The sequence below is a fragment of the Haematobia irritans genome, chromosome 2 (genome assembly GCF_050003625.1).
Source record: "Haematobia irritans isolate KBUSLIRL chromosome 2, ASM5000362v1, whole genome shotgun sequence".
In the NCBI taxonomy this organism is placed as follows: domain Eukaryota; kingdom Metazoa; phylum Arthropoda; class Insecta; order Diptera; family Muscidae; genus Haematobia; species Haematobia irritans.
Genome location: NC_134398.1, coordinates 165,536,774 through 165,556,435, shown reverse-complemented (window position 1 = coordinate 165,556,435; position 19,662 = coordinate 165,536,774). Strand labels below are relative to the sequence as shown.

General features: G+C 31.8%; 1 protein-coding gene across 4 annotated transcripts in view; it reads left to right on the top strand.

The window, feature by feature from the left end:
• Window positions 1–19,662, top strand: part of tutl (immunoglobulin superfamily member turtle) — a 478,391-nt gene that overhangs the window by 380,388 nt on the left and 78,341 nt on the right. For 3 of the 4 annotated variants that reach the window (XM_075296786.1, XM_075296784.1, XM_075296787.1), the window contains one exon: window positions 6,876–6,959. The exons of the other annotated variant lie outside the window; for it this stretch is intronic. In XM_075296786.1, the coding sequence (XP_075152901.1) occupies window positions 6,876–6,959 (84 nt within the window). The remainder of the gene's footprint in view (window positions 1–6,875; window positions 6,960–19,662) is intronic. 4 annotated transcript variants of the gene reach the window in all.

Here is a 19,662-nt window from a genome sequence, read left to right as displayed (position 1 = left end):
AGGACAAATTAGCATATGTCAACACACATACACACACACAGACAATGAGCAGCACGCATAAATAAATTTAGTCGCATACACTAACTCTTACATTCAAATATGCATACGGAACACATATGCATATCGCATAGAGAAACACACATTTCGAGGAATAGGATTGCGACATAAAGGAAAATAACATTTCCATACAATCGCATCCCAAAGAAAACTATACAAACAAAAACACATATTGCTATTCAAGCGACTAATAAAACAAAAAACACGCAAAGAGAGAAATGTCAAGCAAATAACTGCACTGCAGTTAAAATGAAAATAACCATGACAACAGCACCATGAAAGGCGAAACAAAGATTTTGAATTTTAATACCATAAAAATTCTCTAAAGAGATCACAGAGTCACAAGGGATTTAAATTTCAAGAAATTAGATAAAGAAAAACAATGCGAGATGAAACCTAATTAAAATGAAAAGAAGTTAAGCCACCCTACTACTGATTGCTTGAACCTGAGAAACTTTAATGAAATTCTAATCAAGAGAATTGCTTTTTTCAAAATTTCTTTTAAACGTAATATGGAATTTTTCATGTTCAATTGCCGGTTTCACTCAAAACTAGTTTTCTTGGATGCAAAGATTTTAACCTTCACTTATCGATTTTGGTAATTATTCTGAGCCAAAGATGTAGTTTCTTTAAAATGAAGACATTTTTCTGGAAACTTTTGATCTATCTACAATATTAAAATTATGACACGAGTATAGAATAAGAATCTTACATTCATTCAATTATAAATGCGAAAATTTGTCAAATTTTGAGATCGGATGATATTTTTTTATACCCTCCATCATAGGATGGGGGTATATTAACTTTGTCATTCCGTTTGTAACACATCGAAATATTGCTCTAAGACCCCATAAAGTATATATATATTCTGGGTCGTGGTGAAATTCTGAGTCGATCTAAGCTTGTCCGTCCGTCTGTTGAAATCACGCTAACTTCCGAACGAAACAAGCTATCGACTTGAAACTTGGCACAAGTAGTTGTTATCGATGTAGGTCGGATGGTGTTGAAAATGGGCCATATCGGTCGACTTTTACGTATAGCCACCATATAAAGGGACCCTCAGATTTGGATTGTGGAGCCTCTAACAGAGGCATATTTCATCCGATCCGGCTGAAATTTGGTATATGGTCTCTAACAACCAAATTGGTCCACATCGGTCCATAATTATATATAGCCCCCATATAAACCGATCCCCAGATGTGGCTTGCGGAGCCTAAAAGAGAAGCAAATTTCATCCGATCCGGCTGAAATTTGGTATATGGTGTTGGTATATGGTGTTGGTATATGGTCTCTAACAACCGTGCAAAAATTGGTTCACATCGGTTCATAATTATATATAGACCCCATATAAACCGATCTCCAGATTTGGCTTGCGAATCCTCAAAGAGAAGCAAATTACATCCGATGCGGCTGAAATTTGGTACATGATATTGGTATATGGTCTTTAACAACCGTGCAAAAATTGGTCCACATCGGTCCATAATTATATATAGCGCCCATATAAACCGATCCCCAGATTTGGGTTGCGGAGCCTCAAAGAGAAGCAAATTTCATCCGATCCGCCTGAAATTTGGTACATGATGTTGGTATATGGTCTCTAACAACCATGCAAAAATTGGTCCACATCGGTACATAATTATATATCGACCCCATATGAACCGATCCCCAGATTTGGCTTTCGAAGTCTCCAAGAAAAGCAAATTTCATCCAATCCGGTTGTAATTTGGAACATGGTGTTAGTATATGATCTTTAACAACCGTGGCAGAATTGGTCCATATCGGTCCATAATTATATACATATAGCCCCCATATAAAACGTTATCCAGATTTGACCTCCGGAGCCTCTTGGAGGAGCTAAATTCATCCGATTCGGTTCAAATTAGGAACGTGGTGTTAGTATATGGTCGCTAACAACCATACCAAAATTGGTCCAATCACACAAAAATTGGTCCATATCGGTTCATAATCATGGTTGCCACTAGAGCCAAAAATAATCTACCAAAATTTTATTTCTATAGAAAATTTTGTCAAAATTTTATTTCTAGAGAAAATTTTGTTAAAATTTCATTCGGTTCATAATAAAATTTTCATCATTGTCAGAATTTTATTTCTATAGAAAATTTTGTCAAAATTTTATTTCTATAGAAAATTTTGTTCAAATTTTATTCGGTTCATAATCATGGTTGCCACTCGAACCAAAAATAATCTACCAAGATTTCATTTCTATAGAAAATTTTGTCAAAAGTTTATTTCTTTAGAAAATTTTGTTAAAATTTAATTTTTGTCAAAATTTTTATTTCTATAGAAAATTTTGTGAAAATTTTATTTCTATAGAAAATTTTGTTAAAATTTTATTCCTGTAGAAAATTTTGTAAAAATTTTATGTCTATTTTGTCAAACTGAATTATATACGTATTGGATCGATCTTTTTTGATTTAATATATACCACGTATGGACTTACATACAATTAGGAAGATGGTGTTAGGAGGTTTTAAGATACCTTGCCATCGGCAAGCGTTACCGCAACCTAAGTAATTCGATTGTGGATGGCAGTGTTTAGAAGAAGTTTCTACGCAATCCATGATGGAGGGTACATAAGCTTCGGCCTGGCCGAACTTACGGCCGTATATACTTGTTTTTTTTTTTTTTTTGAGGAGGCTCAAGAAGTAAAATCTGGAGCTCGATTTATATGGGTGCTATATTTAATTATAAACCGATATAGCTATTTTTTTTTGCATTTTGGTGATCAACTGGATCAAATGAAATTTGGACCTCCATTAATCTACGGAAACTAAATATGGGGATCGGCCAAATACATAATTATGGACGGACGCACATCGCTACATGGACTCAGAATTTTGCCACAATCCAGAGTATATATACTTTATGCGGTATGGGATTAATATTTAGATGTGTTACAAACGCAATGACACCCCTCACAAAAAAAAAAAAATATTTTTTGTCTTTAATTACGAAATTAATTGCTCCAATTAATTTTTTTATTGAAATGTCTTCAATCATCGAAATGATAGTATGAGTTCATTCAAAAATTAACTGATCCAATTAATTTGTTTGATTTATTTTTGTTTCAATTAAAAATTTGTTGAATCAATTAAATATTTTTGAAAACTCAATTAAAATTTTAATTGGAACATTTTTCGTAATATATTTTTCTGTGCATCCTATGGCGGAGTGTATAAAAATTTGCACCAGGGCTAAAGTAAAGTTCATAATTGTTTTTTTTTTTTTATAAAATTCATGATAAGTTAGGTTTGGTATAGTGGCAGCCCGATATTTCAGGTTCACTTGGACTATTCACTCCATTGTGATACCACGGTGGTCAACTTCTCTCTTATCACTGACTGCTGGCCGATTCTATGTGAAACTCATTGACAAGGGACCTCCTATTTATAGCCGAGTCCGAACGGGGTTCCACATTCCAGTGAAACCACGCTTTGAAACTCTCAGAAACTTCTTGAAGTTTGGTCGAAACTGGATTTGAACCCACGACCCTTTGTATGCAAGGCGAGCATGCTAACCATTGCATCACGGTGGCTCCCAAAAATTTAGGATACTCATATTTGAAAAGGTATTCCTCTTCTAAAATTGTATGCCTTAAAACGAATTTTCCTTAAAGTTAAGAAAATTTTGTTAAAATTTTATTACAATAGAAAATTTTGTCAAAATTTTATTACTATAGAACATTTTGTAAAAATTTTATTACTATACAAAATTTTGTCAAAATTTAATTACTATACAAAATTTTGTCAAGATTTTATTTCTATATAAAATTTTGTCAAAATTTTATTTCTATAAAAAATTTTGTCAAAATTTTAATTCTATAAAAAATTTGGTCAAAATTTTATTATTATACAAAATTTTGTTAAGATTTTATTTCTATAGAAAATTTTATCTAAATTTTATTTCTATAGAAAATTTTGTCAAATTTTATTGCTATAGAAAATTTTGTCAAACTGAATTATTTACGTAATTAATCGGCCTTTTTTTGTTTAATATATACCCCGTATGGACTAACTTACAATTGAGAACACGGTGTTAAGAAGTTTTAAGATACCTTGCCATCGGCAAGTGTTACCGAAACCCAAGTAATCCCAGCAAAAAAAATTGGAAGTTCTTCTAAAGGCACAACTTTAAAAGCACTTCCAAAAATGTCCTCCCAAAGATGTTATTTAATTTAACTACACAAGAAGTTATTTTAATTCAATTGTTTATAACTCGCTGTTTTCATATTTTCAATGAGTAATTTCAGTTTTTTTTTTGCTTGTTTCAAATAAATTAAGAATATAGTAAAAATTAATAAAATGGAACAAATTATTAAAATTTTGTCGATAAAAATGCTAAATCCATTCTAGAAAAAATGCGAAGTTTTTGAAATATTTGAGGTCAAACTTGTCGAACAAAGGATAGAATGCATTAAAAATCATAAAAAATATAAAAAATTATTTGTTTGGCAAAATATAACAAATTTTTATACCCTCCACCATAGGATGGGGGGTATATTAACTTTGTCATTCCGTTTGTAACACATCGAAATATTGCTCTAAGACCCCATAAAGTATATATATTCTGGGTCGTGGTGAAATTCTGAGCCGATTTGAGCATGTCCGTCCGTCCGTCTGTTGAAATCACGCTAACTTCCGAACGAAACAAGCTATCGACTTGAAACTTGGCACAAGTAGTTGCTATTGATGTAGGTCGGATGGTATTGCATATGGGCCATATCGGTCCACTTTTACGTATAGCCCCCATATAAACTGACCCCCAAATTTGACTTGCTAGGCCTCTAAGAGAAACAATTTTCATCCGATCCGGCTGAAATTTGGTACATGGTGTTAGTTTATGGTATCTAACAACAATGCAAAAATTGGTCCATATCGGTCCATAATTATATATAGCCCCCATATAAACCGATCACCAGATTTGACCTCCGGAGCCTCTTGGAAGACCAAAATTCATCTGATTCAGTTGAAATTTGGTACGTGATGTTAATATATGGCCTCAAACACCCATGTAAAAATTGGTCGATATCGGTCCAGAATTATATATAGGCCCCATATAAACCGATCCCCAGATTTGACCTCCGGAGCACCTTGGAAAAGCAAAATTCTTTACATTCGGTTGAAATTTGGTACGTGATGTTAGTATAGGGTATCCAACAACCATGCAGGAATTGGTTCCTATCAGTCCATAATTATATACAGATCCCATATAAACCGATCCCCAGATTTGACCTCCGGTACCTTTTCGAGAAGCAAAATTCATCCGATCTGGTTGAAATTTGGTATGTGGTGGCAGTATATGATATTTAACAACCATGTGGGTTGAAATTTGTGGATGACAGTCTTTCGTAGAAGTTTCTACGTAATCCATGGTGGAGGGTACATAAGATTCGGCCTCGCCGAACTTACGGCCGTATATACTTGTTTTAATTTACATCCTAAACATCGCATCACACCTTAAGAAGTGAAGCAAATTCAGTGCAACGGCTGTGGAAATGGTGGACATCCGCCCTTTGACAAGCCCATGTTAAATTCATCGCTTCTGCGCCAATTTTGCACCACTTCCGGATTCAAAAATGAACTTTTCACTACTTTTTTTTGCTGGGATTCAGTTTTTAGTACAAGTTTCTATGCAATCCATGGTGGAGTGTACACAAGATTCGGCCTGGTCGAACTTACGGTCGTCTGTACTTGTTTTTAATTGACTTTGGTGACTTATACGATCATTTTTGTGATTGAAGACATTTTTATTAGAAATTAATTGGATCAATTAATTTCGTGATTAATGACAAAATATATTTTTTTTAATAGCTGATGGCCTCAGCAGCCAATGCTACTTTTCCCTTTTCTTTTTTATCATACATTTACTGTATGATTAAAATAAACAATAAATAAATAAATAATATTTTTTTCTGTGTATAGGCGAATATTTATTTTGAAGATGTTACATCTTTTATTTAAATCTAAGAAAGTATATTTTGACATTGAAATGACTTTTGTAATTTACAAATTTAAACAAAATTTTTCGGTTTGCGAAAGACTTTATTACAATATTTTAAAGAGAAAATAATTGAGTTATGTATTGTTGTTTCACCTTAATAGAGCTTAAATTTATAGTTGGAGAGTTTTCTTAAATTTGCCTTTAATATAAGGAAGGTGCGCATTTGGCTTGCAATCAAACCCCAAGGTTAAGGATTAAATCTCTGTAGAATAATAAATAAAATCCAAGTGAAATACTACAAACATTTTAGTGTTTTTTTATTTAAATGTATTAACAGGAAACGGATCTTGGCAAATATTTTTTTTATTTCAAATTTGCACTGACTCACACTTTTGTAGCTCTAGTAAAGAATATATATTTTGTTCCCGGACAAATATCTACAGAACTTCCTACTCAAACTGAGTCTCCTTTCACTCCCTTAGAAATGCACACAAAATATTATTTAATATACAAAATTTGTTTATTTTCTTTTTCCTGTTTTTTTTCCTACTTCATATTTCATTTCTCCTTTGGTATGTAGATATGTATAATTTTTCTGTTTATTTAATTTAGAAATGGCAAAAAAGATCTTCTGTAGCAGTATTTTTGTTTCACATTTTTACAATTTTACCCCTAGGTTATAATGTAGCAGTTTTTGTTTCTTTTAATTCTTTTAAATGGTTTGCCTTTGGTTTGATTGTCTTTTTTTATTTTCCAACAAAACGTTATGATTTTTTTGTTGACTTTTATTCTTCTTTGAGGATGAAGTAAATATGGCCATTTTTTTTGTTTTCTTTTGTTTTTCTTTTTATTTACAGACCTTTTAGCCTATTTTGATATTTATTTTCATACCGATTCTCAAGGATCGATTGTTTATTCACCGCCAAAACTACAATTAAAAGGTACTGTATAGATTTATTTTTGTTTCTAAAATTGTTTTTATTGTTTTTTCTCTTTAATTATATTATTTTGTGCAATGATTTCTGAGAAAAGTTCAGTACCAAAAGAGTGAAAGAAAAAGTTTTTACAAATTGTACGTTTGAAACGAGACAAAAAGAGAACAAAATGTAAATTAAATTTTTTTTTAAGCGAACCTGTGAAGCAAATTGCTGAAAATTAAAAGGCTAGAAATTTAAGCCCAAATAGATTTTAGACTTTGGTCCTGAGTCCCTATCAATTTTAAGTTACATTACTGGGTAATTTTCATAATGGACTGAATAGTCTAAGTGAGCCTGAAACTTAATCGGGCTGCCACTTTAACCTAACCTATAACCTAACGGGGTAATTTTATAATCACAATTTTTTATATTCTTTATTACTCTGAAAAGAGAAGGTATATCGCTAACCTTAATATCTTTCGTTATATTCCTCTAATGCTATATATATTTTTTGTAGCAAAATATAATTATTTTTTGACGTAACTATATTTCCCTATTCATTGCTCATAAAAATAAAAAAAAAAATTAAATTTGCAAATTATTTCTGATTAGAAAAATGTTTTTAGACCTCTATACAGGTAAACCGAGCCAAGTTTTTAATTACAGACATTTTTCAAAATTTATTTTATTTTCATTATATCCCCTTATATGTTTCTTTAATTTTTTCCTATAACAGTGTACATATAAACCTTCTATGATTTTCATGTACTGCGGCAAAAAAAAAAAAAATGAAAATGAACTGTTTTACTGACTATTTCTGTTTGCTGTTGCTACTGCTTAAAAATGCCATAAATTTTAAAGGTCATTTAGTAAGAATTCTAGCAAATGTTACCTTGACATGCAAAATAGGCATTGTTATAATTGCACCAAGGAATGTTCAATTGTAATGAAAGTACAATAAACAAAAAAAAATATATTTCTGCAATATGGACTTGAACTTTCCATTGAGCAGATATATCCAAACGAATGAAAAAATCTAAATATCTAAGAGGCAAAGGGAAATCAAACGAAATATGGTCATCAAAAGCGAAGCCAACAATGAAGTATAAATTTAAAGGTAGGGTAGAAATTAAAAATACTTAAAATGAGTGGGATGACTCATGAAAAATATTTAAACTAAATTTTATTATATTATATATAGGAAAATTAATTAAGTTAATTGAAATTTAGAAATTATTCGAATCTTTTTTTGGGAATATCTTTAAGGTAAAACCCCATTTCAAATTCTCCATCATTAAGAAGCTGTACATTATATGTTGTAATAAATCAAATTATTTTAAAAATAACAGATGTGCACAAATAACACTAGTTTACGAAGTAATTTCTTTTTCATATACATTTGGTGAGATGTGACTTTTCTTATGTATTTTGATCTGCTGAATTCGAAAAAAAAATATTAAATTGTTTTACGGGTATGGAACAGTTTTTGAGATATTATTTTTAGTTGTTCGCTCTGTTTTCACTAAAAAAAATAAAAACAAAAACTAAAAATAAAAATAACGGGATATTTCAAAAACTGTTCCATAAAAAATTGTTTAACATTTTTTTTTTTTAATTCAGCAGTTCAAAATGCATAAGAAATGCCACTTCTCATCAAATGTACATTTTCAGTGTAAACTAGTATAATTGGACCATCTTTTTTCACATCTCCAATGAAGAATATTTTTATATAACTAAATATTACAGGAAAAAATAGAAGATAAAGAACATAGGCTCCGATTTTATGTACACTCAAAAGATAGTTTACAAAGATCCAAAAATATTGTCCTTTCCTTAAGGGTTGTAATACTGATTCGGATCCAAAGATTCGGCTTCTCTAAAATAAAAACTGTTTTATGGGAATTATCTAGCTTTAAACGCAGGCTCTACAAAATTAAATTTAGGATAATATTATTTGGATATATTAACAAAACTTTGGATATTAGTTTAAAATCCGAATTATAACAGCTACTTCAAGGTAAATGTTATATTAATTAAACCAAAACTTTTAAACAAAGATGAAAAATCTTTAAAATAAATTTAAGTCAATATTTGAAATATTTTTTATCTTTAAAACAAGTAAGGAAAGTATAAAGTCGGTCGGGTCCGACTATATAATACCCTATTCCACTTTGTAGATCTACATATGTGGTACCATCCCAAATCCTGTAAATTTTTGGGTGCTATATGTAAAGGATTATACTCCATATACATATATTTAAATCTGAACCTATTTTTAGAAAATTTTTGATTCAATTGTTGTCAAAATTTACATTCTGTAATAATTTTTTGAAATAAATTTTGTAAAAATTGACATTCTATAAGTTTGTCAAAGGGAGCCACCGTGGTGCAATGGTTAGCATGCCCGCCTTACATACACAAGGTCGTGGGTTCGATTCCTGCTTCGACCGAACACTAAAAAGTTTTTCAGCGGTGGATTATCCCACCTCAGTAATGCTAGTGACATTTCTGAGGGTTTCAAAGCTTCTCTAAGTGGTTTCACTGCAATGTGGAACGCCGTTCGGACTCGGCTATAAAAAGGAGGTCCCTTGTCATTGACCTTAACTTGGAATCGGGCAGCACTCAGTGATAAGAGAGAAGTTCACCAATGTGGTATCACAATGGATTGAATAGTCCAAGTGAGCCTGATACATCGGGCTGCCACCTAACCTAACCTAACCTAAGTTTGTCAAAATTCTATTTCTATAGAATATTTTGTCAAAATTTTATTTCTATAAAAAATTTTGTCAAAATTTTATTTCCATAGAAAATTTTGTCAAAATTTTATTTCTATAGAAAATTTTGTCAAAATTTTGTTTTTATAGAAAATTTTTGTAAAAATTTTATTTCTATAGAAAGTTTTGTCAAAATTTTATTTCTATAGAAAATTTTGTCAAAATTTTATTTCTATAGAAAATTTTGTCAAAATTTTATTTCTATAGAAAATTTTGTCAAAATTTTATTTTTATAGACATTTTTGTCAAAATTTGATTTTTATAGGAATTTTTGTAAAAAAAACTTTTTTGCAAAATTTTATTTCTATAGAAAATTTTGTCAAAATTTTGTTTCTATAAAAATTTTTGTCAAAATTTTATTTCTATAAAAAATTTTGTCAAAATTTTATTTCTATAGAAAATTTTGTCAAAATTTTATTTCTATAGAAAATTTTGTCAAAATTTTATTTCTATAGAAAATTTTGTCAAAATTTTATTTCTATAGAAAATTTTGTCAAAATTTTATTTTTATAGACATTTTTGTCAAAATTTGATTTTTATAGGAATTTTTGTAAAAAAAACTTTTTTGCAAAATTTTATTTCTATAGAAAATTTTGTCAAAATTTTATTTCTATAGAAAATTTTGTCAAAATTTTGTTTTTATAGAAAATTTTTGTAAAAATTTTATTTCTATAGAAAATTTTGTCAAAATTTTATTTCTATAGAAAATTTTGTCAAAATTTTATTTCTATAGAAAATTTTGTCAAAATTTTATTTTTATAGACATTTTTGTCAAAATTTGACTTTTATAGGAATTTTTGTAAAAAAAAAAACTTTTTTGCAAAATTTTATTTCTATAGAAAATTTTGTTTCTATAAAAATTTTTGTCAAAATTTTATTTCTATAAAAAATTTTGTCTAATTTTTATTTCTATAGAAAATTTTGTCAATATTTTATTCCTATAAAAATTTTTTCAAAATTTCTTTCTATAAAAAATTTTGTCAAATTGTTATATCTATAGAAAATTTTATTTCCATTGAAAATGTTGTCAAAATTTTATTTCTATAGAAAATTTTGTTAAAATTGTATTTCTACAGAAAATTTTGTCAAAATTTTCTTTCTATAGAAAATTTTGTCAAAATTTTATTTTTGAAGAAAATTTTGTCAAAATTTTAATTTTTATACAAAATTATGTTAAAATTTTATTTTTATAGAAAATTTTTCTATAGAAAATTTTATTTTTATAGAAAATTTTTCTATTGAAATTTTTTTCAAGATTTTATTTTATACAAAATTTTAATTTTTATACAAAATTTTTGTCAAAATTTTATTTTTATAGAATAGAATTTTATAGAATTTTATTTTTATAGAAAGTTTTATCAAAATTTTATTTCCTAAGGGATTTTTTTTTTGTCAAAATTAATTCTATAGAAAGTTTTGTCCAATTGTCACAACGGTGCCCAAAGCCGGGGTATACAAGTGCCAATTAGCTTTTTCAATATTGGGAGAGGATTAACAACTCACAAAATATTGTCTTACATAACATTTTTCAAATTGTAAAATTTCGACCAATATTGAAAGTAATATAAAAGAAAATTAAAGAATAAAATTAATAAAAATAAATTCATTTTCAACTAAATGTATCCTTTAAAAAGTAACAAACGCAGTACCAAAACATCAGGACAAGTAGCCGATAAATAGAAGTACACGGTGAAAACTACAATAAAAAATAAATCATAACTTTATATTTTCCATTTAATGTAGCCTTCAAGGCTTAATTGCTAAATCAATGCCAAGGTGACGAAAATATATTACCGGTTTATAAGCCAATGTGAAACTTATAGGAGATTATAAAAAATTTCCTGTTTTTCCTTGACACAACTTGGGGATCCAAATCATTTTTAAAGTCTTTCTTACTGGGATATAATTCCTCAATTCCCTAAATTAACAGTTAGCTAAAGAAAAAGAAAATCTACAATAATTACATAAGAATTTGTATATTCTTTAAGAAAAACAAAAAATTTACATGGCAAAAACACTAATGTACAATAAAAATAATATATGCAACTTTGTGTTCATATTTTTTTCCTTTTCAAAAATTGTTTGGTATTTTCAAAGAAAACACCAAGAGAGAAAATATTCTCTGGCCTTCTTTACTATGTCTTCGGTTTTATAAAACATGACCAAATGCCTTATATAAGGGGTGGGCGTGGTAAGTAAAGGCATTCGAGTAAACGTTTTTAAACTTGCCCTTTGATATGTTCACTTTCTGTGTGTGTGAGTGAAGTGTTTAACCAGCACATTCGTTACCATTACCTCAACGTTATATGCTTTTGTGGTTTAAGATTTGTTTGAGTGTGTGTGTGTGCGAATGCTGCAGCTAACCAACCAAACACACATACAGTGCCATTCGACGTTATATCACTGCCATATTTCCGGTGTGGTCCTTAATGCGCTTAAGTAATGTTTTATTTCCTTTTTGGTTTTCTCTTTTGAATTCTTGAAATGCATCACAAGCGCCACAAAAACCTTTGGTGAAAGTATCACTTTTTTTGTGCATTCCTTTTTCACTTTGAAGATATGTGAAAAGGCTTGTCCGAATAAATAGTCAACCCTATGGTTTGATGAAAACGTTTTTTTTTTTCGTTTATATTCAATGAAGGTACATTGAAAAAAATATTGTCGTACACTGAGGCCAAAGATTTCGTGTCCTTAAAATATGAATGCGTTTTTTTTGCTTAGAATAGAAGACACATTTCTCTGATATAAAGTTTTTTTTTTTTCGATGAACGAACGACGATCAACTTTTCAATAAAGTCGTTATGTCGTTATAATTAAGTGATTCGGTTTCTTAAAATGAAAGAAAATTTTGTTTAATATTGTCAAAAATTCTTCAAAATTAATGAAATCGTATTTAAATTTGTTGACTTCTTCCATGTTAACAACAGACCAAAAACACGTTTAAAAATAGGAGATGTTCATCTAGTCATTATTTTAAAGACTAGTTTTTTTTTTTTCAAACATAGCATAATTTCTTCCTGAAGTCGAGTCTGAATTTGGAAATTGAAGTTTTCGTTAAAACGTTTTTAAATCACTATGATAGCACATGAAGAACAAAACTTGAACAATAAATAAATTAAAATTTGTTTCCTAGAATTAAGAACGCAAAACTCAAATTTGAAAGAGAACTGTGCCTCAAATGTACCCTTACTTCAATTCTCTGCTTCTTTGGCTCGTAATCAATACCAAAATCTTTCGTGTAAAAACAACATCTTTGGAACGGGGAATGCTTTTTTTCAGTATTTGATATTTCTCATATCAGGAAAAAAATCATATTCATGGAGGAGATATCATGAATTGATTGGAGATATTGTGAGTGAAAAGCAAAAGTACCACCATGATAGCACATGAAGAACAAAACTTGAACAATAAATAAATTAAAAATTTGTTTCCTAGAATTAAGAACGCAAAACTCAAATTTGAAAGAGAACTGTGCCTCAAATGTACCCTTACTTCAATTCTCTGCTTCTTTGGCTCGTAATCAATACCAAAATCTTTCGTGTAAAAACAACATCTTTGGAACGGGGAATGCTTTTTTTTTCAGTGTTTGATATTTCTCATACCAGGAAAAAATCATATTCATGGAGGAAATATCATAAATTGATTAGAGATATTGTGAGTGAATATCAAAAGTACCACCATGTATGTGATGTCTTAAGGTATTGAGAAGCGCTTTTAAAAATATATATTTTTAAAATTTTTTAAGTTCGAAGGCAGTTCCACCGAAACAATTTTAAACCTCATTGAAATTAATGTAGATTTATTTTAGAAAAAATTAACTAAGGGCAAGCAATTTTCAGTATATACTAAAAAAAGGCTTGCACGGTTCCAAAGGTTTTATATTTCGACTAATGATTTTGGTACTTATTCAGGGCCAAACAAGCGGAGAATTGAAGTAAAGATACATTTAAGATACAATTCTCTTTTAAATTAAAATTTTGCGTACTTGATACTGGGAAGCATATTGGAATTTTTTCGTTTCTTCATGTGCTATTAAAGCTCTTTAAATACTTGTTAACCACAACGTATGTTTACAAAAGCAGTCTCGACTTCAAGTAGAAATTATGATATATAATTCAAGTAAAAAACGTCGAAAAATATTTCGTTTTTATACCCACCACCAAAGAATGGTGACGGGGGTATAATAAGTTTGTCATTCCGTTTGTAACACCTCGAAATATCGATTTCCGACTACATGAAATATATATATTCTTGATCAGAGAAATTTTCTAAGACGATATAAGCATGTCCGTCTGTCTGTCTGTTGTAATCACTCTACAGCCTTCAATAATGGCGCTATCGTCCTGAAATTTGGCGCAGATTCTTTTTTTGTTTGCAGGCAGGTCAAGTTCGAAGATGGTCTATGTTTTGATATAGTCCCCATATAAACCGACCTCCCGATTTGGGGTCTTGGACTTAAAAACTGTAGTTGTTATCCAATTTGTCTGAAATTGGAAATCTAGAGGTATTTGAGGACCATCAAAAAGTGTACCGAAAATGGTGCTTATCGGTCCATGTTTTGGTATAGTCCCCATATGGACCGATTTCCCGATTTTGCTTCTTGGGCGTCTACAAAGTGTATTTTCTATCCGATTTGCCTGAAATTGGAAATCTAGAGGTATTCTAGGACCATAAAGAGGTATGCCGAGAATGGGTCCATGTTTTAATATAGCCCCCATATAGACCGATTTCCCGATTTAACTTTTTGGGCTTCTAGAATCCGTAGTTTTAATCCAATTTACCTGAAATTTGAATTCGAGAGGTACTCTAGGACCCTAAAGAGGTGGGCCGAAAATGGTGAGTATCGGTCCATGTTTTGATATAGCCCCCATATTGACCGATTTCCCGATTTTACTTTTTGGGCTTCTAGAATCCGTAGTTTTAATCCAATTTACCTGAAATTTGAAATCTAGAGGTATTCTAAGAAAATAAAGAGATGTTCCGAAAATGGCGATTATCGGTCCATGTTTTGATATAGCCTCCATATAGAAGATTTCACTTATTGAGGGAATAGAAGGCGCACTGATCTGCTTAGGAAAATATCTGTCACCAAACCCCCCTCAAATTTTCAAAGGATTCTATTGTATTTGATTCATGATGGTGGGTGTTTAAGATTCGGCCCGGCCGAACTTACTACTGTAAAGGGTGATTTGTTAAGAGCTTGATAACTTTTTTTTTTAAAAAAACGCATAAAATTTGCAAAATCTCATCGGTTCTTTATTTGAAACGTTAGATTGGTCCATGACATTTACTTTTTGAAGATAATTTCATTTAAATGTTGACCGCGGCTGCGTCTTAGGTGGTCCATTCGGAAAGTCCAATTTTGGGCAACTTTTTCGAGCATTTCGGCCGGAATAGCCCGAATTTCTTCGGAAATGTTGTCTTCCAAAGCTGGAATAGTTGCTGGCTTATTTCTGTAGACTTTAGACTTGACGTAGCCCCACAAAAAATAGTCTAAAGGCGTCAAATCGCATGATCTTGGTGGCCAACTTACCGGTCCATTTCTTGAGATGAATTGTTCTCCGAAGTTTTCCCTCAAAATGGCCATAGAATCGCGAGCTGTGTGGCATGTAGTGCCATCTTGTTGAAACCACATGTCAACCAAGTTCAGTTCTTCCATTTTTGGCAACAAAAAGTTTGTTAGCATCGAACGATAGCGATCGCCATTCACCGTAACGTTGCGTCCAACAGCATCTTTGAAAAAATACGGTCCAATGATTCCACCAGCGTACAAACCACACCAAACAGTGCATTTTTCGGGATGCATGGGCAGTTCTTGAACGGCTTCTGGTTGCTCTTCACTCCAAATGCGGCAATTTTGCTTATTTACGTAGCCATTCAACCAGAAATGAGCCTCATCGCTGAACAAAATTTGTCGATAAAAAAGCGGATTTTCTGCCACTGATTTTGGTAATAAAATTCAATGATTTGCAAGCGTTGCTCGTTAGTAAGTCTATTCATGATGAAATGTCAAAGCATACTGAGCATCTTTCTCTTTGACACCATGTCTGAAATCCCACGTGATCTGTCAAATACTAATGCATGAAAATCCTAACCTCAAAAGAATCACCCTTTATATACTTGTTTTATTAGTTTTTTTTTTTTTTTGTAGTCGTATAGTCAAGTGTGTGAAACTTGATCGAAATCGGTTCTGATTTAGATATAGCTCCCTTATGTATCTTTTCGCCCCCTGTGGACTTATATGGCTCCAGAAGCCAAAGTTTTACCCTAATTTGCTTGAAATTTTGCACAAGGAGAACAATTTGCACTGTAGTCAAGTGTGCCAAGTTTGATTGAAATCGGTTCAGATTTAGATATAACACTAATATATATCAGAAGCTGGATTTTTAGCCCAATAAGATATAAATTTTGAACAAGAACATTTAGTTCTTTTGTCAAGTCTAATTAATTTAACTCAAATCGGTTCAGATTCAGATATAGTTCCCATATATATATCTTTCGTTCGATTTTCCGCCATATGACCACAAAGGTCAAAGCTGTGATTCGATTTACGTGAAATTTTGCACAGGGTGTGGAATTAACATAGTTACTATGCATGTCCAATTTGGTTTAAATCGGTTCAGATTTCGATATAGCTTCCATATATATGTTTTTCCGATTTGGGCAAAAATGGCTAAAATACCACATTTTCCTTATAAAATCCTGTTAAGTCGAATACTTGTAAATATTACTCCGATTTGCCTATACTCATAATACATATCTATCGACCGATAAATCATAAATACACTTTTGCAAAGTTGCCTCAAAATTGGTCCATATTTAAATGTTTTTATACCCACCACCATAGAATGGTGACGGGGGTATAATAAGTTTGTCATTCCGTTTGTAACGCATCGAAATATCGATTTCCGACTATATAAAGTATATATATTCTTGATCAGGGAGAAATTCTAAGACGATATAACGATGTCCGTCTGTCCGTCTGTCTGTCTGTCTGTCTGTCTGTCTGTTGTAATCACGCTACAGTCTTCAATAATGAAGCAATCGTGCTGAAATTTTGCACAAACTCGTCTTTTGTCTGCAGGCAGGTCAAGTTCGAAGATGGGCTGTATCGGTCCAGGTTTTGATATAGTCCCCATATAAACCGACCTCCCGATTTGGGGTCTTGGGCTTATAGAAACCGTAGTTTTTATCCAATTTGCCTGAAATTTGAAATCTGGAGGTATTTTGTGACCGTAAAGAGGTGTGCCAAAAATGGTGAGTATCGGTCCACGTTTTGGCATAGCCCCCATATAGACCGTTCTCCCGATTTTACTTCTTGGGCTTATAGAAACCGCAGTTTTTATTCAATTTACCTGAAATTGGAAATCTAGAGGTATTGTCGGACCACAAATACGTGTGCCGAAAATTGTGAGTATTGGTCCATATTTTGGTATAGCCCCCATATAGACCCATCTCCCGATTTTACTTCTTTGGCTTATAGAAATCGCAGTTTTTGTTCAATTTACCGGAAATTGGAAATCTGGAGGTATTGTAGGACCACAAATACGTGTGCCAAAAATTGTGAGTATCGGTCCATATTTTGGTATAGCCCCCATATAGACCGATCTCCCGATTTTACTTCTTGGGCTTATAGAAACCGCAGTTTTTATTCAATTTACCTGAAAATGGAAATCTAGAGGTATTGTAGGACCACAAATATGTGTGCCAAAAATTGTGAGTATCGGTCCATATTTTGGTATAGCCCCCATAAAGACCCATCTCCCGATTTTACTTCTTTGGCTTATAGAAATCGCAGTTTTTATTCAATTTACCGGAAATTGGAAATCTAGAGGTATTGTAGGACCACAAATACGTGTGCCAAAAATTGTGAGTATCGGTCCATGTTTTGGTATGTTCCCCATATAAAACGACCTCCCGATTTGGGGTCTTGAGCTTATAGAAACCTTATTTTTTATCCAATTTGTCTGAAATTGGAAATCTAGAGGTATTTTAGGACCATAAAGAAGTGTGCCGAAAATGGTGAGGATCGGTCCATATTTTGGTATAGCCCCCATATAGACCGATTTCCCGATTTTACTTCTTGGGCTTCTAGAATCCGAAGTTTTTATCCTATTTGCCTGAAATTGGAAATCTAGAGGTATTTTCGGGTCATAAAGAGGTGTGCCGAAAACGGTGAGCATCGGTCCATATTTCAGTATAGCCCCCATAAGAACGATCTCCCGATTTAACTCCTTGGGTTTCTAGAAACCGTAGTTTTTATCTGATTTGCCTGAAATTGTAAATATTCTGGTATTTTAGGCTCACAAAAACGTGTATCGGATTAGGTTTTTATAGGTCCATTTGGTAATGCTTCCATATAGACCGACTTCACTTCTTGAGGGTGTAGAAGGCGCACTGATGATGAAAATTGCTTGAAACTCAATGTAAAATTTCCAGATTTTACTTCTACAGATTTAAGATTTCAAATCAAGACGTTATTTTATAATTTTCTTGCACACTTACAAGATATGTTAATGATTCCTCTAAAACTCAAACAAAAATGGTTCTTATAAATCCAGAATCTGATATAGTCCTCATGGATGAAATCTTTAAATTTATCTTCGGGAAGTGTCCTCAAGCCCTCCTGAAATTTCAAAGGAAACCCTAATATTTGGTTCATGGTGGTGGGTATTTAAGATTCGGCCCGGCCGAACTTACTGCTGTATATACTTGTTTTTTACTCACGTTGTGTTCCACCCCAGGGCAGTAGCCGACTTTAAGTCAAAGCCTATAAATTTTGTAGAATTCTTGCAAATTGTGTCCAAATATCTGGGAACATAACCTCTATATATAGCACCAAAAGCATTGGACGGCCGACAATGCCATTACATGCTACACGAATGTGGCTGTGTGGTATGTTAGCCCATTCCCGGCGAACAGTTTTTAGTTACAACTTTCCAAAATGTGCAAGTCGCAAAAAATTAACGAATTGAGATCAGAAAATGTTGTAGATATTGTGCGGTACAAATGAAGCGAGGAACTTTTTTTAAGCCATTATTGGCCGATGCGTGCTGAGAGCGATAGTGCTGAATCCTGTTTGGCCTCTTACACTTCTTGGAACTTCAATGGTTTTAGTCCAAGTTCCTTTTTTTTAATATGTGTTGCATCTGTTCTCGCCATATCTTCAGCTCCCGTGCAAGTTTCCTATCACTGCTGCATGGATTTCGATCAAATGTGACCCTTCATATTTTACATCATTTCTGGTGTTGTTTCTTTCGCCCTTTTTTGGACACAATGCAACACTGGCAGTATAACGTAACGTGAAATAGTATGAGAGAAACATATAAATGTTGAAGGATTCTAATGATAGTCACTTGTAGGCAAAATATAAAGCAATCATACGCTTGAATTCCATCATGAATTCAAAAATCAAAAATGCTCTTGTGCGTGTGTAAACAATAAAACAAACTGTTGCTGGAGTAAATCTGTCAGACTAGCGGTTTGAACTGATAGCAACTTGAAGTTGATTGCAATATATATTAGCCGCCGTGTATAGGCTACAACTCTTATTTTGCTTTAAATATCGTTGTTGGAAAAACTTCTTTGTTCTAGCAAAAACATCTGAATCCATTGGATACAAAATTTGACTTAGGATTGAAATATTCATTCTACCATTTTTTTGGCTACCATAAAATCTTTGCTGATATCAGGCAATTTCCAGATTTGTTTTCTAACCCCGTGTACTAGATATTTCGTTCCAGCCTTTGGTTTGTAGTTTTACTCTTGGTTTTATATTCTTGTCAAGCGAATAGTAACAAACGTTATAACAAAGTCCTTTTCACGTCTTTGCCTACGTAAAGTAAGCACATTCTATAAAGGTTTGCTTTCCATGGTTAAGGCTATTTCAATTTCGAGTTGTATATTTTTGGTTTTTTTGCTCCACTTCACTGCTGTCATAAATAACAATTGCA